Below are 16,478 nucleotides of genomic sequence, written 5' to 3' on the forward strand. Positions count from 1 at the left end.
CATCTTACCAATAACCTTCATTAAAAATATTTAAAAATAAGTTAAACATGTTTTTTAGCCTTTGGTCAGATTTATATGTGAAACGTTGCTCTCCAGTTATTTTAATTAGTAAAAAGTACATTTTTTTGTAATTTTCATTTAAGCCTTCATTATTTTATATTAAAATGACCACAAAACGTGATTTGAGTGAAACTGGGCTGTCTCAAATAATTTTATCAAATTCAGAAGGGTGAACCCAGGTTAAAATTAAAGATATAAATATATATATATATACATATATATATATATATATATATATATATATATATATATATATATATATATATATATATATATATATATATATATATATATATATATATATATATATATATACATACATATATAATTATTTCTTCAGTTAACTTGTATTACATTTAATACAAACTATTATTTACACTTAATTTAAAGTCATCCAAATATTTACACCTTCTTACAGTATACATAACATGACTTTTTAAATTTTTTCAGACATTTTCATTCTTCATACATTCAGGAATCTCATCGTACATTTTGAAACCCTTGTACATAATAAAAATTTCAAATTGTTTTTTTTTTAACGGTAGTTTTATTCTTTATTTATTTCTAGTTCATGATTTTTAAAATAATTTAATACTATAACATTTTTTTTAAAAATTCTATCGTTATAAATTAGTTATAAAAATAAGCATATATATATCATTAGTCTTTATATAATATATCAGTCTCATTTTTTTTAGATATATATGTACATACATAAATTGGATTTATTAGGTTGATTTCAAATTTTAGATTTCTTAAAGTAGACATGCTATTGAGTGTGAGTTTGCCTAGAATTTTCACCCATAAATTACATGAAATTATAGTTACTTTGAACATAAAGAGTAATCCACTCACAAGTAGATATAGGCTTTAAAACGTATAATGTTGAAACCTAATAGGGCCATGATAATCGCTGTCGCATAAAGCATATCAAGATTATAGAGAAGTAATTAAACGTAGCTAGAATTCAGTCATTTGGACGATGGGTAATTCCAACAAAAAAACAGGTACCTACTTATGTTTGTATTTTTGTATTGTGTCGTTCATTGCGCGTACACTGAGACGGGACAATATATACACGATGTTTTATAATAATAATATTTGTATGATTTTGTACAGCACCGTTTTAGTAAAAAAAAAACACATTAAGGTCGCTGTAGAAAAATCAAAATATTTCAATTGTAGTATTGCTGTTTACGGATAGAAAAAAAAACTTCAAAATGGAAGGGATGCGGAGCATCCACAGCATATATGGACGGACCGCGCCTGATACATTGGTATAGTCTTTTTCCAGCGTTCAAACTAGTTGATGAAGGTAAATATCCAGATTTCCATATTCCTGTATCAATAACATTTTTATCTTTGTTATTATAGTAGAGGCGCAGGCTTGACGGCTGTACAAGGTTGCGTCGTGCGGCGCTGCCCTCGCGTGGGGCGCGTGGGGCGCGCGGGGGGCGGGGGGCGCTCGCCCCTCTCCGGGGGTGGGCGCTCGCGCTAGTGCAGCCCGGCCCGCCGAGTGGGTGGCACGTCGTCTCCTCGCGTACCGCGCGCACCCCACCCCACCGACCCGAGCGTCGCAGCCAGCCGATCCACGATCCAGGTGAGGAACAATCCCAATCTAAACTTAACTTAACTAAACTACACTTTTCCTCTTGCAATGCCACGCAGCCCGTCACCCAATGCGAAAAAAACACAATCGCGCAGTTCAGCCTTAATTAACCTTAGATTAGTCACATCCGGGACCCGTACAATGCCATTCGTAAACACGTCTTTCAGACGAACACTTTCGACGTAACAATTGCAGTAAAGCTCGTTTCCAAATCGCACTAACATTTATATATATATATATATATATATATATATATATATATATATATATATATATATATATATATAAAACACTTGAGTGTTGTATTTTAATGATGGTTCCATCTACAGGTTTGAATAATTAAATTAAATATTCATGTACTATAATCAAGTGGTAAAAAAAGTGTTTTATTTATAATTAAATCATGTCTTACCACAAAGTGAATGCCGAATAACATAAATATGATGTTGTTGTGCAAATTTTAGTCGAAATCATAGGAAATATATGTTTTTAAAGTTTATTTTTAAATATTAATAGCTTTATCAGTCGAAATATGTTGTAATTATGCGAACCATCGAGGATTCATTCAACACTTTTACCAAATAGCGCGCATTTGCGCGTATTATGAGGTCTGACAGACGAATGTTTACGGATCCAGGGTTGACTTTTAGACAAATTTAAGCAATCACGCCACTCTGTCAAGAGCGTCGCTCAACATACTCATCAAACTACGAAGTTCTTTGTCTTTTTCGTCTCGGTGTCGTCGTTTTACCGCCGGCATTATTTGGCGCTCCGCCATCGGAACAGGCTGTGATGTTACCCTCCTCTCTCCCGTTATGACTCCGCGTCACAGAGCAGGACGAGCGTATGTCCTTAGGTCTGTGAAGTTGATCAAAAGCGAGTGCAGTGGGTGGTGGTTCTGAAAATTGTGTATACAAAAGTCTCCCGCCGAGGCGCGAAGACCCCACTATTAGTTTTATTTTAGCCTTTCGGCAGACTGTGCCGCTATTCTCGTCACGTTTGTTTCCGAAACTATGTCATTCATGGTATAATATTGTGTCAGTTTGCCGTATCCCGCGTTTGAGTGTAAAATCACGTGTTATTGTTACGTCGGTGTTATGTACGCGAATTTGTTTTGAACCTCCGATACCTGTCACTCAGATAACGGGTGCCAAATTTGATATAGATTATAAAAATATACATTGCAATTTGCAAATAAAGTAATTCCTTTCACTTACACCTTCAATATACCAGTGAACTTATTATTTGTTAAGTATACAAGTTGTTAAATTTTATTTATTCGTTAGTAATAAATTAATTGATGTTTTGATCATACAATAAATTCAATCAAGTTGACAAGTTTCGGACCTCAAACACCAGTAAAAGGTAAAAATAACAATAATATATTTATATCATTAAAATTACTACGTTTAATTTATTGCTGAAAATTCGTTGTTTATATGATTTTATTTATGTCTTAACATAGAAGGAGAAGTTATTGAGAAAGTATGTAATATATAAGTCAGGGTATTTACAGAGTTTGCGACTGTAAATTGGACGGTGTTTAATCTAGCATTTGTGTCCAAAAAATGAACATACTCAAAATATTTTACATAAAATAACTTATCCAAAAAATAAGTACATTTAAACAAATGATATTTTCAGATGTATATGAAAGAATTCATATTTCAACTTTAGCTTCTGTTACTAAACATGTTTTAAATAGATGGCACTGTAATTCGTATTTCAAATTGAAACGTTTCTGTCACTTGAAATAAACCATACATACATTCGAAATTTTATTAATATGGATGTTAATGATGTGCATAATGGTGAATGTTACTCAGTGTATAAAGTGATAACTTAATCACCCAATGATAGTTCAAAAGCCCAGTAAGTAACCAGACTTCCATACACCGATAATAATTTCATCTATTAGATTTATGTTTTGAACTGACATTTCTTGGTGGAACTACATTTTATAGAATAAAATAAAAACTATGTTATTTTTAATTTATTATTAGATTAAAACCAATATTTTTAGCTTTTCCACTTTTTTATTTGACCAGCGACCGGGTTTCGTCGTTACCGACATCATCAGACTGGTGAGAGGCTATACAAATTGTTATGTTATATATAAAAGAAGGCAGGAGTTGATAACCATGATTTGATATAATTTTATGAGAAATTAATTTAATTTGAGTGAATTTAAGTATTGTATGATATTAAAAATATTTTTTATAAAGGTTTTTTTTTGTATTGAAAGCACGATTTTATATAAAGCTATAATAGATTTGCATTTTTTATAAATGAATTTAAATTATGTAACGAGGTATCAGGAAATGCTGGTTGACGGCTCCTTCCACTACGCTGTGGTTGTCCGGGGGGAGTCCGAAGTTCTCTGAAATGTAAATTTCCCGGCAGTCATTTCTTATCGACAAGACATTAAGGCATCTATTGTTTCTTTTCTAATGGGTAAAGTAAGGGAGAATGAATGTGTGTTACTTGATCATTTAATATGTCTTTATTATGACAATTTTTTAATCTATTTATTTCCAAAATTTCGAGCCTATCTAAATTTTTACCTTTACTACATTTGTGTAAGATTTTTACATTAACATTTTTATCGAAATCATGATTTGACTCTATCAAGTGGTTATTTTTTCCACATGAATTTTATTTGACCAGCAACCGGGTTTCATCATCAGACCAACTTCATACATATCGAAATTAAAAAAGAAACTCTTTATGTTTAGATATATGTATATGTGAATTTATATGTGTGTGTGTATATATATATATATATATATATATATATATATATATATATATATATATATATATATATGTATATATATATATTTATTATCTTATCACATGGTGTAATGATATGAAATGCGCCCCGTAGCTGCATGCGAATGTCTTAGCAACAGGTCGTGCCTGATTCGAGGAAGGATCATAATATGTACTCCGTTATTATACTAAAGCAACAACAAACGGGGTCTTTCAGCACCATACATGTATGCAGTAGACGAAATTAGAATCGTAGCAAGGAGTAGAGAGCAATCGTAGCAAGAATAAAGTAGGAGACATTTATATTTAATGACTTTATGGACAGCGGGAGCAGGTTGTACAACTTTATTGCATAGTATGTAATCAAAGTTCTTTTGACCAAAAGAGGTATGCGCTAGATTGTGTTTGATGCGTGTTATAAAGTTGAAGCCTATGTAGGGCCATGATAAGCGGTGTTGCATAAGCCGTAGCTAGATTTCAGCTAGAGTCACTTGGACGTTAGGTAAGGGAGACGGTATTAGTATTAGCATTTCCACTGCATTTTTTATAAAGGAGTAACCCGCAAAACGTCTATTTTAGAGACTCGTCTGGTATTATAGTAAGGATAGGGAAGGTAGATGTGAAAAATACATTACAATCGTTCACCCCGCTTTCATTCTACAATTACAGTCAAACCAACATATAGAAGACTTGAAGATATAAAAAGACTCTTTAAAAGAGAGCTGCCCTAAAGTCCCGTTATTTTACACCTCTGTCCGCCTCCGTGGTGTAATAGTTAGCGTGTTTAGCTACGAAAATTCGATTCCCGGGGGGAATCGAATTTTACACTCTAATATTTATTTGATATTACCCTAAACTGGTCCCTGATGCGGAGGAGTGATCACCTTGCCTTCATGTTAGTAACGATCAAGATAATACCGCGTCATTACGATGCAGTGCCCTATGCACCATTGGGTGCGGATAAGAGATTAAAGAAGAATAAGTAACAGAAGGCATGGATATAAGAGTGATTCTCTTTATAAGTGAAAAATATTCCAGTCCGTTATATCCAGGTTTGAGTGTAATTCCATGTGATAGTACATCCGCGTTTAATGTAGAATACTACATCGGGTGTCTCAAACGACTTGACCGGGTGGAGCATATTTCGACATCCTCGAGCACCTGCCCGATGCGGGCCCCTTCAGGCGGTCCTGCCCCCGCCTTGCCCCCCGCCCCGCCCCCGCGCCCGGCCAGGGCAGGTAGTAGATTATACGGGACCAAGACGCCCCCTACCCGCAACCCACAATTTTCTCCTTCGTCGAAAAAAGGATCAACGAATGCGTCACCCAAAAATGACCAAAATTATGATTCAAGACGTTACGACTAAATTTTACTTTTATTTTAAATAATATAGATAAATTAATTATTATTAAATTAAGTAAAATGTTGTACTTTTACTTTGTTTTAAATAATTCTAAGCGGAAAACAAATTTTTGAAATCTATATCTTACCCCATTAATGTCTACCGGCTTCGAAGCTAACCGCTTCTTTTTCAAGACTGATAAATACTTAAACAGTATCTACTTAACAATATTTAAAAAAAATATAAGGATGTTTTTTTTTTGCTAAGAAGATAGTGTTTTAGTATTAACCAATCAATTAAATAAATAAAATAATAAATAACTAACTAAAATAAAATACGTATTCTTATTCTAACGTCTTATCAGCACGCAATGGTGCTTAGAGCACTGCATTATCTTGATCAGTCCTGCGTTTCAGTCTAAAATGATATTAAATAAAAAATTAAACACTTGTAGTACATATATAATACCACTTATTGAGTATTATTTCATTACACACGACTAGTTTCGAAAACTACATTGTTTTCATCGGCAGGTGAATAGTAAAGGTTGGTAGGGTAATAAATAGGGGGGGGGGTTTTAGGAACGGGACTTTTTGTCAAAGAAAACATTAGAAAATACTAGTGACGTATTTAAAAAAAGTATATTATTAATTAACGTTTTATCAGAATTAATAAATAACATATTAAATATATGTTATAAAATAATAAAATCCTTTATTTCTTATTCTTCTTCCCTTATCCGCATCTAATTTTACAAAGGGCACTGCATCGTATTAATGCAGTGTTATCTTGATAGTTTATTCGATGAAGGCTTTATCAGTCCTGCGTTTTTTGTACCAGTTCAGGATTACATTGAATAAATATAAGGGTGAAAATCACTTATATTTATTTTGACCTCCCTTGGAATCGTACCCGGGACCTCCAGCACGGTAGCCCAACGCACGAACCACTTCACTGTGGTTGCAAACTAAAATTAATCGAGTAATATAAATAAAATCGATATGGCTAGGTCATATTTAAAAATAATAAATAGTAAATAAAATTTTGCATTATCTCGTTTATTTCGACTTCAGTCTTTTTGAGGTCTAAGAAGAAAATTATATTTTTTGTCAAATCAACCATAGCTACTGCTGCGAACTCAAACATGGAGCAACGTGAGAATAATATGATATATGTACTAGTTCCAAAAAAAAACTAGTATTGTGGTTGTCAATCCATGATGACGAATGTTACACGTGCATAAACAGATCACTTAAACTAGCCTATGACAGGTCGCAATCCCTGTAAATACCCTGTAAATATAAATGTTGATATCGTAGTCGTACAAGAGAAAGTGACCAACTACCAAAACGTAAACTGTTCAGGGGGGGCATTTAAGTCACTTTTGCTTGGCAAGAAAATAAACATCAATGCAGTTAGTCATTTTTAACAAGTCAATATATCATACTTCCAAGTTTAAAAACCTTTGGGATTTTTTCAGGGCAATATTAAGTTAATAATATATCAAATAGTCAATGATCATGTTTTGGTAAAAAATGCACTTGGTCACTTTCTCCTGTATGACTACGATATGTCAAAATACGAAAATTATCGATCAAAGAGAAAAATAAACGCAAGGTTGTAGAAAATTAAATATCCTGAAAGTTTTCTCTGGAAAAAAAATACTTAATCGCCAGGTCGTAAGCCCGTGGATGCTCAGATCTCCATCTTCTTTCATATAGAAGTTAAGGCACTTATAATGTAATTTTTTGTCCGCCTTCGTAGTGCAATGGTCAGCACGCTCGTTCACCGTTCTGGAGGTCCCGGGTTCGATTCCCAGGCGAGGGATCAAATAAATATAACAGATTTTTTCACTCTAATATTCATTCAATATTGCCTTGGACTGGTACCTGAAGCGGAGGGCTGATCATCTTTCCTTCATGTGTTAACGATCAAAATAACACTGCTTTTATATGCTGCAGTGCCCTATGCACCATTGGGGTGCGGATAAGCTTTGAAGAAGAATAATGTTAATATTTAGTTTTAATTCAGCATAATTATTGTATAACCTACGTGGGTACCCATGTTACCCATGTGTGTGGATACATACTGTAAGTAACCTTTCAGCTCCCCGCCACGTGTGTGGTGTGTGGTGAGTGTGGTGTGTGGTGTGTGGGTGTGTGGGTGTGTGGGTGTGTGGGTGTGTGGGTGCCGGGGCGGACAGCGTGCTCCCTTCACCCGTCGAAACATCTGCCGGCTCGAGGCAAAAACTTACACACGAAGATATCGGGTTCTTTGATAGCTAGTGGCGTCGTTCATTATATCCAATAACCCTATCTAATTATTTTTCCGAAGCGAAGCGTCACTTGAGAATTGACCGAAAATATATTTGTTAATAATTAAAATATAACTATGTTTTAAAATCACTTTAAATATTTTTTTTAGCTTCATTATAATGTCTACCGGTTTCGAAGCTGACCGCTTCTTTATCAAGACTATTAATCAGTCTTGATAAAGAAGCCGTTAGCTTCGAAACCGGCTAAAATTGTAATTAAGTTATAATAAAATATTTATAGTGATTAAAAAAAAGGTACATTTTCATTATTAAAAAATGTTTTAAAATATAAATTCAGAAGAGGCTGTCAATTTTTAGTTTTGTTCTAATATTTTTGGGCGCCATCTTTAGTAGATAACAGAAATGTAGCGTCTGAATTGATGGTATATCTTTCTTGCGACTTCCTTCTCTCAGATCGTGTGTAAAGTAGAGAACGTCTTGCACAACGACCAAGAACACCCCATGTCTCCCCTCCGGCTTGTCGAGTACCTATCTCGCTACCCTCTACCCGAAGGGTGACTCCCCCTTACATTCTCGCTTCCCCTTCGACGGGGTTGCACCTGTGAGCTTATTTTTATACTCATCGTCGTCACATGACGTCTCGCAAGATTGGGCAGAAAACAAAACGGTCACGTTGACGAATACAACAGTGGTAATACTTTGACAATAGAATTTAATATTTACTTTGACAATACTATAATATGTTGTATTGGTAAAATATTGGCAATACATCATACGAGTATATTGGTACTACTTTGACAATATTATTTATTTATTTATTTATATTTTTGTATTGGTAAAATGTTGACAATACTAACATACGAGTATATAGATAATGCTTTGAGACAGTTGCTTTTTATACCTTGTTTTGTTGATATTATTTTAACAATATGTACTACGTTATATTAGTAAAACGTTGACAATATTAGCATACGAGTATATTGGTAATACTTGAACAATATTTATTTATTTATTTATTTATATTTTTGTATTGGTAAAACGTTGACAATACTTACATACGAGTATATAGATAATGCTTTGAGACAGTTGCTTTATGTTTTACCTTGGTTTGTTGATATTATTTTGACAATATGTACTATATTATATTAGTAAAACTTTGACAATATTAGCATACGAGTATATTGGTAATACTTTGTGACAGTTGCTTTATGTTTTATCTTAGTTTTGTTAGTAATACTTTCACGGTACAATTTTGTATTGGTAAAACATTGACAATACTATATATAGATAATACGAGTATAAAGATAATGCTTTGAGACAGTTGCTTTATGTTTTACCTTGGTTTGTTGATAATATTTTGACAATACTTTGTTATATTGGTAAAACCATGACGATATTAGCATACGAGTATATTGGTAATACTTTGTTACAGTTGCTTTAAGGTTTACCTCGGTTTGTTGATAATATTTTGACAATACTTTGTTATATTGGTAAAAATATGACAATATTAGCATACGAGTATATAGGTAATACTTTGTTACAGTTGCTTTAAGTTTTACCTCGGTTTGTTGATAATATTTTGACAATACTTTGTGTTATTGGTAAAACTATGACAATACAAACACCGAGTATATTAGTAATACTTTGTGACAGTGGCTTTGTTTGAGCTTTTTGTAGGCAATTTATGTAATACTATCCCTCCTTCTAAAACTTCTACTAATATCTTCACGCCGTTTCTCGGCAAGGGTAGGCAGAGAGTATGGAATACTGTCCCATATACAACATATAACACTGTCCCAAATTGAGTAATTGAAATTACTCAATGGGAATAAATATTATTTATGCAATATGTTTTTAAAATACGACTTAGTAAATATTATGTTTCTAATATTCCTCACCCTGACAAACATGTAGTTTGAAACTGTAGGTCTCATTTTTAATTTTACCTATATTTTTACAAATTTACATATACCATATAGCTGTGTAGATAGCATAATTTCCCGCGTAATTTCATAATATACCGCGCAATTTCAAATTCAGAGTTCGTAAAACAGAAAATATTTAAAAATCGTCGAATATTCAGAGAGGCTCCGAGGTCGGGTATCTCGGGTAGGGTAGGCGAAGGCAGCAGTCCAGGAATGCACGCCTGGGTACCTACCCGACCCGACCCCCTCAGTTCTGGGGGCGGCGCAGGGGCGAGGGGGGTCGGACGGAAAAGGGGAGATGAGGTGATCGTTTTGTAAGGCGCGCGCCTGTGTGCGTGTGCGGCTGGCGTAGTGACCATAGCCCTGTCGTGGTGTGAGTGTGTGTGTCCCCGATAAAAGTGGAGGGCGCGTTGGAGTTGGAAATATCGTAGTCGTACAGGAGAAAGTGACCAACTAACAAAACGTAAAATGTTCAGGGGGGCCATTTAAGTCACTTTTGCTTGGCAAGAAAATAAACATCAATGCAGTTAGTCATTTGTAACAAGTCAATATATTATACTTCCAAGTTTAATTTCGGGGTAATATTAAACTAGTAAGATATCAAACAGTCAATGATCTCGTTTTTGTACGAAATGCACTTGGTCACTTTCTCCTGTATGACTACGATATGGTGACCAACCTTATCCGCCGACGTACTGCGATGTTTTTATTTTAATTTTATTATTATATTTATTAGTTGCCTATTATGTGCAAGGATTTATAGCATATCTAGTTTATGTCTTAAAAATTATAGTGAATGTGTATAGTTAAGAATGTGGTCCCGTGGTTAGTGTCGCGGACTCTTGAGTTAGAGTTTCTCGGTTCGAACTCACTCTACCACAATCTGATACCTATTTCTAATAATGAGCCGCTCAGGCCTTTTATTATTTACAAGAAATATTCTTGTAAATAATAAAAACACAAATATTTATCGGCAGTCATTTTGTGGTATCTATCCATTTTTTATTCAAGTTTCACTTAGTACATATTACTATTTCTTAAAATCTATTGTGATACGTGTTTCGGCGTAAGATACGGCGTTTGAAAATGATGCGGAATGCACGTTACACGTGTCACAATAGATTTAAGAAATAGTGGTATTTACTAAGTAAAATTTAAAATAAAAATAATAATAAATTATTAAGGTTGGTCCCTAAATATAATACAATAAATACAATATCTTATATCAATCAATATTTGTCACATAGTCATATTTTCTAAATAAGACACCACTAATTCTGATAGATCTTTATGTCATATTGCCTCATCAATTTTTGTCAACTGCATACCTTCTTTCGCACATTCTGTTTCCAATTAAAATCTTTCTTTTTTAAAATGCTATATATAAAGCAAGATTTAGTACGCGACACAAAATTTAAGACAAGTTCTTTTCTATTTTTTTTTCTGCATAGTAAAAATCGCAATTGAGTTTGATGTATTTGACTGCTGACAACAAGCTAAATAACAACTCGCTCTCAAAATTAGCGCCGATATAGAGCACAGTTGTGCTAACTTGGCGAAAAAATCTGAAAAATCAGGCGTTTTAAATTACTCAGTCCTGGTATTTATTTGACAGAATCTATATATTTTAGATCACTCTCAGAAAGTGTAGATTCTGCGATCTTCTTCAAAATGAACCCTCTGGATGATCGCAGAAAACTCAGAAAATAAACTGTTAAATTCCCTAATAAAATAATCACAATTTTTACGGCTGCTTATATTGTTATTTGTTTTTAAGATATTATGCCTTTGTGTGTCTACTAGGTGAATACAATTGAAATGAATATAATAAATAAGGTTCAATTCCTATGCGTTGATGCATTCCGTCTGACGCACTGCATCGCCACACTCCACAATAAATAAAAGTGTCTAGCTCTAGCAAGAGCTACATCCCATTTTTCTTGCAGTAGAAAATTCGATTCATAGGATAAAAGCACCCTTGATATAGTTTTTTTCTTAATTAAATTATTACATCCAACATTCATAAGTGATATTAAGACATCAATGAATTCAATTTAAATTGGTTTAAATCTAAACACTAAAGTAGCAGTAGCAGTTGTCAATTTGTGAGTCACACTGCATTAAAATCTGAGCCACTGAACCAGTCACACAATGCATTTGTATGGGAATATTATTGTGACTAGGGAATGCGGGATTTCGGTCATTTTTATATTATGAAAACTCTGGAATTAAAAATGACTGATTTCGGAATTGTCGAAAAATTAAGCTCTGGTATTTTCCAATCAAACATTTTTTTAAAAATAAATATTTAAGGGTTGTGTCTACGAAAAAAATTTATTGTGGTCAATAATTATTTTGTTATTTTGTTTTCTTACCATGACTGAGTGCCCTCTATTAGCTAATAGTTTAGTTAATCTCTGTTTTACCGGTACTTTTGGCAATGGTCAGTATGGCATACGTGGCTCAGTGTCGTGTGGTTCAAAAGCCGGAACAAAGATTGACCGGCGAGCTAGGGCGGGGGCGGGTTGGGTAGCCGGCGGGGGAATCAATACTGGGCGGGGGCGGCCGCCCACCGAACTGTTCGCTGCCCCGCTTACATTGGCCGTCTTAATCCCTAAATTGTCGCATTTTCCTCCGTGATTTACATTCGCCATAAGGTCAGATGAATGCGGACAGCTTTCAGGGGTGCTCATTATATTTATACGGGATACAATTTGCGTTTATGTAGTTTACGAATATCTTTTGTACGCAACAGTTGTCTCGTTTGCAGCTCCGGAGTATGGAGAAGCGGAGCAGCTGACATGGAGGTCGCCATGCCCGGGCCGCTGGCCCTGGATTGCGAGGACATGTTCAAGGAGATCACCAAGAAACTATACGGAGAAGAGGGCGCCCTCGACTTCCCCGACAGGGTGACCGACCACGAAGAAGGATCCCTGCTGAAGCCGGAAGACCACATCACCGCTTTCGGTCTAGCCGCCCTCATGCAGAATGGCTTTCCGCCTCCCGGGATCCTGCACGCTAATTTCCAGCCAAAAACTAATCCCACGGCCGAAGACAAATGGACCGCCAGCGACGAGACCCTCCAGTGGAGCGCCTCGCGCATCGCCAGCTATAACCCCGCGCAGAAACTCTTCAAATGCGTCGACTGCGAATGCGTCGGCTTTCTGTCGCGAATAGCGGAGCATTGGCTCGGAACTCACTCCAATGCGCGAGTCTTCCAATGTCCGCAATGCGCGTACGGCAGTGCGTGGGCACGGTGCGTACGCTTGCATATGGTGCGAGAACATAACATGCCCGACGATCGGGCGACTGACGCGCTCGTCAAGGACAATACCGTCTTAGATGAAGTATCGAAGTACCTTCAGAGATTAAAAACGAAGGTCGACAGCGTATCTCCCCCCCCAGTCCCCGCGGCTGCGGGCCGAGCCCCCTCCGGCTCTCCTCCGGCGGGGATCGCGGGCCCCGCGAGCGTCCAGGGGGCTGCCAAGCGGTACGGCTGCCCGGCTTGCCCTTACGCCACCGACCGTCGTGACCTTTTCACGAGGCACGAAAACATCCACAGAGATGAAAAGCCATTCGAATGTTACGTATGTCAGAAACAGTTCAATCGCGCTGACCACGTAAAGAAACATTTCTTGCGTATGCATCGCGATCATCCGTACGATTTGAATAGAATAAGGAGGCAGATACCTAAGACATCTCCCGGAAATTATTATCCCAAGGTGACCACCGATATGAATACGCAGCAAAATCAAGGAGAGCAATCTTACGCGCCGAGAGTTCAACACATCAAGACCGAACATAGCATGCATCAAGTCAAATCCGAACACGATCCGAATACCCTTTCTAAGAATTCGGGCAGTAAAAAGAAAGGTGAAAAGAGATACTCGTGCTGTTACTGTCCCTGGTCGGGAGTTGATAATTGGTGTCTGAAACGACATCTTAATACTCATCTCAAGCCCTTTGTTTGCGCACTATGCGATTACAAAGCAGCTCGATCCGAAAGACTTTCCACCCACGTTTCCAAGGTACATAACAAGAAGGCTTGTGGGAAGTGTTCTTTCCTCGCAGAAGATCAGGCGCAACTTTCCATTCACCTCCAAGAACAACAGTGAGTGTTTATTTTCTAAGTTTAGTTTCATTGTGATTGAGCATTCGCTTCGTATTATTCGCTTATGATTTATTTTTATTTTCAGTCACGTAGAGAATCGCAGTATAAAGGTCCCGAACACCATGGTGAGAGCGGGGTACAGTGGAGCTCCGACAGCGCCAGTAATGCCAACGTTTGGGTAAAATAATAATATAAACCCTAAGAAGCATGTTACGCTTAGCAAGGGAACTCCTCGGTGTTGGTGTCATTTGCTTTCATTTCATCTCATTTTCTTAACATTTAACATCTTCATCATCATCTCTTCTCCCCTTCCCTAGATTAAGCTTTACTAATATGTAATATTTATATAGAGTTAATGAGATTAGGGAACTAATCGACATACTAATACATTAACCCAGCACGCAAAATTTAGCCAGGGACCATGTATGACTCTGACCTCGCCAGAGGTAGGGTGATATTAATTTTTTGATAAAGTTCTTTTCCGCTGACAGCCCCTCGAGTGATGGAGGCTCCCTGGAACCTGTGAGGGTGTGGAGACCGCCCCGCCAGCAGGGCGCCGCGCGCCTCTTCAACTACATGGAGGCGTCCGACGGCTCCGACCAAGACGACTTCCCGGGCGGCGTGAGCGTCCGAGGCCACGCGTCCTACCCGCACCCGCAAGAAAGGAACGTCCAGGATTTTCCTAAAGCGGGGGATGTGGGCAACTCGGCTGAAGATACTGGCGAGCGCGATCCGACCGCGGCCCACGGAGCGACAGTCACATCTCCCGCTGAAAACTCGAAACATTTTACCGAAAGGAAGAAAAAAATACAGAAAAACAAAAAGTCTCACAATAAAGAAAATAAGAAGTCGAATTTCGGCTGCAATATTTGTTCGTTATCATTCAAAACGCCCGGATCTTTGGCGGCCCACCAAAGACGTCACACCAACAGCAGTACGCTGAGGTCGCCTCTTCTGGCTGCCAATGGAGCGTCGTCGCAGTTTCAATTTGACAATTCCTTGGCCAGTACGGCATCGGATAGTGCTATGTCCTCTTCACAAACCGCTTGGGAAAGTGACGAAGAAAACACCAACCTCAGAAGATCGAGGAAACAAAGTCAACCGAAGAAAGTTGTCCAGATAGACGGGATAGAAGATGTTTGTTTGCAAGACGACGGGTCTGAAGATAAAAACGTTGTTGCCGAACGCAAAACTGCCACATTAACATCGGGAAAATCAATCAATCAAATTGATCACATCATCTCGAAAATATCGAAACAAAAAGCAAAATTGGTTTCATTTTGCGACACCTCGTCTCGATGTTCGTCAGTCGCTGATACGAAATTAGATCAGTTCAAGGACTATGGAGTTATCCTAAAAGACAATAAACCTGCCCGCAAAGGAAAAAAGAAGTCTGTCAATCGAGATTTGATAGCCAAACTTTTGCTTAAAAAGTTGAGAAATAAGAGTCCGTATATTATTTTCAGATGCAAACGATGTCGACTGAAGTTTAACAACAAATACGAAATTTACTTACATAATAAGTATTGTAAAACGAGGAGATTTAAGTGACAATTGATGGTACATTCGTGTATTGTCTGAAATTCAGTGCCTAACAGTTTAAAGATATAGATTAAGCTTCATAGTGTACCTGCCATTGTTTTCTGTTCATTTAACTGGTGGGACATGACGTTGACTATGATGTGGTCAAGTATTGGTGATTAAATACTCTGTCCGCTGTTCTGTACGGTGGCATTTATTTATATGTGAATGTTTTAGATATCTTCATGGATATTGATCGATTGGTTTGGTCGATCTGTGTGGATCGATCAATTCGATCTCCGTACAATTAGAGCTATATTTTAATTTGATACATAGATTGTTTGTTATAATTTTGTTGCACCCGTGACACGATGATGTTATTTCATTTTTAAAGACATTTATTGTATTTAAGTTAGTTTTTCATAAATGTATCGATAACAAAATAAAAACTATTTGATTTTCTAAATGAAGAAAGTTTTTTGTTTGTTTTTTTTTTAAGTTTTCTGAACCCTATCCCCATCCAGCTGTGCATAAGATACCGAATCGGATCGACGCAGTGTTAACTTGATCGTTAATAATATGGAACCAAGATGATCAGGTTTGCGCCAGTGGAATGTATTTAAGGGGATGCAAATGACGCAAATTGAGGAACTTGGGGTGATAAATATTACTGCCATATGGGAAAGGAAATGAAGAAGGATTAATTGGCTAGGAAAGGAGAATAGACCGAAGGCCAGGGCGCTTGGGTTTGTAAGGTTGTGTAAGTTTAACACTGCTTATGTGTATGATAATTAGTCCCTTAAGGTTAAAAACCATAAGAAACAAATATATTGACATGCCTCTGAGCCAACGAACACTTGACC

At 36.7% G+C, this 16,478-nt stretch overlaps 1 protein-coding gene across 2 annotated transcripts; it reads left to right on the forward strand.

Moving 5' to 3' along the window:
* Positions 1 to 1,562: 1,562 nt before the first annotated feature.
* On the forward strand, positions 1,563 to 16,081 carry LOC148308169 (uncharacterized). 2 transcript variants are annotated; one of them, XM_088262183.1, is made up of 4 exons: positions 1,563 to 1,660; positions 12,754 to 14,094; positions 14,180 to 14,272; positions 14,586 to 15,786. In XM_088262183.1, the coding sequence occupies exons 2-4, from the start codon at positions 12,785 to 12,787 to the stop codon at positions 15,643 to 15,645; spliced, it is 2,463 nt and encodes an 820-aa protein (XP_088118309.1). In that variant the 5' UTR covers positions 1,563 to 1,660; positions 12,754 to 12,784; the 3' UTR covers positions 15,646 to 15,786. The 2 variants fall into 2 exon arrangements, with proteins under 2 accessions (XP_088118309.1, XP_088118310.1); XM_088262184.1 differs by lacking the exon at positions 1,563 to 1,660 and adding an exon at positions 2,685 to 3,034 and having other exon boundaries at positions 14,586 to 16,081.
* The last annotated feature ends 397 nt before the right edge of the window (positions 16,082 to 16,478 follow it).

This window comes from Brachycentrus maculatus, unplaced genomic scaffold, assembly GCF_059751285.1.
Source record: "Brachycentrus maculatus isolate JH-2025_06_01 unplaced genomic scaffold, ASM5975128v1 h1tg000175l, whole genome shotgun sequence".
NCBI classification, from domain to species: Eukaryota; Metazoa; Arthropoda; class Insecta; order Trichoptera; family Brachycentridae; genus Brachycentrus; species Brachycentrus maculatus.

Coding starts and splice junctions, on each gene's coding strand:
- LOC148308169 (XM_088262183.1), top strand. CDS start 12,785: ATGGAGGTCGCCATGCCCGGGCCGCTGGCCCTGGATTGCGAGGACATG. Junction 14,095..14,179: donor ATTCACCTCCAAGAACAACA/GTGAGTGTTTAT, acceptor TTTTATTTTCAG/TCACGTAGAGAATCGCAGTA. Junction 14,273..14,585: donor CCAGTAATGCCAACGTTTGG/GTAAAATAATAA, acceptor TTCCGCTGACAG/CCCCTCGAGTGATGGAGGCT.